Source organism: Brachyistius frenatus, unplaced genomic scaffold (assembly GCF_029030835.1).
Source record: "Brachyistius frenatus isolate BFR_SWC_R1_liver_20210118 unplaced genomic scaffold, ASM2903083v1 Contig_62, whole genome shotgun sequence".
Lineage (NCBI taxonomy): Eukaryota > Metazoa > Chordata > Actinopteri > Embiotocidae > Brachyistius > Brachyistius frenatus.
The window spans coordinates 816336-820726 of record NW_027210661.1 but is presented as its reverse complement, the minus strand read 5'-3'; the positions used below and the strand labels follow the sequence as shown (position 1 = coordinate 820726).

At 37.8% G+C, this 4391-nt stretch overlaps 1 protein-coding gene across 1 annotated transcript; it reads right to left on the bottom strand.

Moving 5' to 3' along the window:
* Positions 1 to 618: 618 nt before the first annotated feature.
* LOC138625418 (caspase a-like) lies at positions 619 to 3729 on the bottom strand. The gene is made up of 8 exons (XM_069706319.1): positions 3617 to 3729; positions 2516 to 2797; positions 2301 to 2389; positions 1872 to 2045; positions 1535 to 1784; positions 1276 to 1431; positions 1005 to 1114; positions 619 to 844 (listed from the first exon to the last, which is right to left on the bottom strand). The coding sequence occupies exons 1-8, from the start codon at positions 3621 to 3623 to the stop codon at positions 728 to 730; spliced, it is 1185 nt and encodes a 394-aa protein (XP_069562420.1). The 5' UTR covers positions 3624 to 3729; the 3' UTR covers positions 619 to 727.
* Positions 3730 to 4391: the final 662 nt, after the last annotated feature.

The following is a 4391-nucleotide window of genomic DNA, read 5'->3' as shown; positions in this document are numbered from 1 at the left end:
TTTTCCTGTAAATCACATGGCTGTATGCATGCAGTAGGTTTCATTTTCGTCTACTACAGGAAAACGTGAAACTGCAACCCTGAGAGGCCAAAGTGTGGCTATTTCATGTTTTGCTGTAGTGGACTGGTGTATCTATTTCACGTTTTGCTGATAACGGGTTGCATGAGTAGCTAACCATAACTAACTTAGTCATGTCTCTAGCCAAGTGTGTGTAACTTTAGCCTAGAGAAGGGCTTCATGACAAGATGACAGCCCTCTATGCCATTCTTTAAAAAAAAAAAAGAGATGGCAACATGAAATACAAATAATAGAAACCATTTCATAGTGATAATGATGCTGCTACATTTGAAAGCATTTCAATAGAAAACAGCAATATAATGTTGTCTGACCAGCATGTAGCTCAACATACAGTCCTCTACAGTCAAGTGTAGAAGAAACTCTTGTCTCCGCCATTAGTGTAGATGCTGTCCATTACACCCAATTCACCTGTCAACCAAGAATTTTGAACTCACAACAAGAGGTCTGATTGGGAGTTACAATTTTTTGTGACACAATAAAAAAGGAAAATTCTCAAGTCTTTGAACAAAACTGTAAGTGATCATTTGTTTACAACCCAGATCATTTTATTGTCAGTTCATATGGTTTTACTCAAACATTTGTTTTTTGATTGCAAATGCAATCTTTTAGGTTTTTCATTAAAAAGACATTGGCACTTAAAAGTTTGGTGTTAAACTACAGAAAGGCCAGGAAAGAAGTAGAAGCGTTTTGTTAGCGTGCATCTGTCTTTGGTTGGCATCTGTCTTTTGCTGGCAGAGAAGACATCTCCTTCAAAGCGGCGCATGACCTGTGTGTTTCAAAAGAGTACAAAATTAAGCAAGATAAAACAGAAACACAATTACCACTTGCCCTGTGGTGTTTACCTTACCACCGATATTACTTTGCACTTACACACATTATAAATGCACACTTAGATCTATAAGAGAGTTTGCACTTGCAAAACTTGCCTTTGTGAAAAGCTCCTCAATGTCATCCTCATGTGCGCAGGTGTTGAATACATCAACAATATACTGGATGAGGAAAGACCCATGATCGCTGTGTCTATATGACACAGTATCTGCAGGAATAAAAAAATTCAGAAATGGGAAATACATTTAGTTTTTACGATATGTAGCACAGTAACTGTTATCATCCGTTTTCACTGCAGATTATTAATGTTTATCTTCACTGAGTTATAAGCTTCAGAATAAGATCTGATAACCTTTCCGTTAAACTCACCAGGGGTGCAGGAAAGAAGAGAAGTGAAGTCTTTTTCTGTGTGTACATATCGCATTTTATCATCCTCTATATTTCCTTCAACTGCACTTGAGGACGGACCTGGCTGTGGCACATCTTGGTTTGGATTATCACTAACAAGTTCAGATCCTTTCTCAGCTGAAAGATATGCAACATAATTTTAAGATAAGAAGGCACTACCACATTCCTAAATTCATTCTAGTTGTGGTTTGGTGTACCAGCAACAATAAATGAGAATCACCTCCTCTGCAGGCCTGGATGATGATGACCTTGGGTTTGTTCAACAGCGCTGGACATTCCTTTGAGTTCAGGTGTTTGAAAATGTTGTTGATGGGGAACTCATCTGGTTTCTCGTCACCAGATATGTCCTTTTTACAATCGACACCACAAACTACTCCCAGTTTCCCATGAGACATGATAACCACCACCACACTGTCTGTCTCTTTGATTTTTTGATGTTTAGAGAACTTAATCAGAGCGTCATCAATTGCCTGTGAGAACACGGGAAGTTAAAGCTTCAGTTTCCGAATCATAACATACCAAGTATGTGTTCTTAAATTTGAGATTTTATTACGAACCTTTCCAGTGAGGTTAGTGTGTTTGACCACCTCATACCCCAGATCTGAAAGCAGTTCCTCCATTTTCTCCTGGTCTTTTTCAGCTCCATTTCTGTTATTCTCATAAGTAAACTTTATATTAGTGATTAGCAGGGCCACTCGCTTTACTAGGGATGTTTTTAATGCAGGGTAAACCTGAAAAATAAATTTAAAGAGAGCAAGTTAAACAAAAACAAGATCATTAAACTGTAGACTCTGATAAGAAAACTTCTTATTAAACAACAAATATTAATGTGAGCTAAACTGAGATGTGTGGAAAAATTGGCTACTTATTGCATAACATTTAAAAAAAAAATTATTGCTTACACTAAGGGCAAATAGCTGAAAGAAATCTATCAATTAAGTTGTAATGAAATATTTAATTTGATATGGCTTTTGTGCATTACTAACATTTTTGTCATTCAGTTTTTCCCTCCAAAATGCCTCGGTGGTCGGGGTGAGTTTGGTTGACCACTTCTGGTCCGTTTTGGGCTCTGCAGCTGGAAATGACAAAACACAACATCAATGTTTCAAAAGAGGTATTTCTATTATGTTTCTGTTTTCACCTGTAATCATGACATTAATATGTTTTCATTTAAAATAAGATGAATTTGAAGATCACTCACCTGGCTGAGCAGGCTGACTACAGGACAGACCCAGCAGGGAGTGAAGTGTATTGTCTCGGTGTTGAAGGTGAGCAATCATCTTCCAACTGGCTGCATCCCCTTTCTTCTTCACTGTGTCAATGAGACTGCGAGCCTTCTCTACTCGGGTCCGGTTCTCCTCCAGTATTGATTCACTCTCACCATCATTCACTACACGATCATTCAAAAGGTCGTCCAGGAGCTGACAGATCACTTCCTTGGACACTTTTTCCACAAACTTGTTCCTTACCCTCTGAAGCTCCTCTAGAATAGGAAATATGCAACAAAACATGGTAACATTCAAACTGTTGCTTCTTAAAGTCATTTAAATAAAGGTTAAAAAAAAAAGTGCTTTCCTTTGAAAACCAATAATCTCCCAAAAAAAAAAGATTTCAACAATTCACGCAGTCCTGTTTATAATTTCGTGACAATTTCTCATAATCCAGTATTTTATGATTATCAGACATAATTAGACCATCAGTGATGCCTGTTTTGAAAATAATGTGCCATCGTTTCAGTTGGAACAAAGCAAATACTACAATAAAAAACGCTCATCAGCTCACCTTCGCACTTTGGTCATCCGCATTATCTCGCATTAATAGTTAGCCTTATTCATATCAAGCACTTCTAATGACAGTCTGTGCCGGCTACAAGCAATTTGTAACGTAACACGTTATTTCAATAAACAAAACGTGTTATTATAGCTACATTTTAAAAACCAATCAATGTTGCATTAAGTAATTTTCTTCCCTTGGTCTAAGCAAGTAAAAGGACTAAGTAACAGCACAGTGCGGGCGGGATTGATAATCCATAAAACTGAAACTATAGTTTACGTGCCATGCAAAACCAAAACCTAAATACTGAGACTTTTCTTTGATGTGCTTTCTTTGTTAATCTAAGAAAGTCTAAGAATACATATTACATATTTCTGATCGCTGTCGTCCTCATTGCTTTCATAACACAGACCACTTCCGTATTTGTTTCATGGCTGATCGCCTGCATATTGAAGCCGCCAACACATGAATGCCACGATGACTGACCTGCAAAGTAGTCCTACATTTAGACCAGACCGTGGACTCTTACCTGCCATAGCTCAAGTATTGTATCACTAAACTGTTCAAACTGAAGTCGGTAGGTTACATGTGAAAACTCCTCAGCTTCCTACAACCAGTGTGGGTCGTGCGTAATGCGTAACGGCTGAGATGATAACCACTGTGGTTTCCGGGTATGTGCCAGCAACCTACTTTAAATTATGACTAAAACCACTTGGAGTTCTATTAGTGCTGCGAGATCATGAGGTGTGTTTTAAAAGTGAAGCTTCATAATAACCTAATAGCGGAAAAAAATGTCCCTTATCTATCTATCTATCTATCTATCTATCTATCTATCTATCTATCTATCTATCTATCTATCTATCTATCTATCTATCTATCTATCTATCTATCTATCTATCTATCTATCTATCTATCTATCTATAATTTTATTTGTATAGCACCTTTCACACAAGTGCAAAACTTTACCACCTGAAGCAGCTGTCATGTTTCTTAGACACATGCTCTGCAATGTTGACATAAAACGTCCTGCCTTGATGATGTTTGGAACCAGTTTAAGACACTGTCAGACAGACCAACCAACTTCTCACAACAATTGATCAGGATATCAGGGTCAGTTGTATCAAAGGCTGTGCTTAAATTTAAGAGGATGAGAATTGCGACTTTATTTTCATCCGAGTTTAGTCTGAGGTCGCTGACTATTTTAGTAAGTGCAGTTTGAGTGCTAAAATGTATTTCCGTGGGGTGACTATATCCACTTCACTTTCAGCTCTCGTCTTGACTCTGCAGTTCCCCTTTCCTCTCAG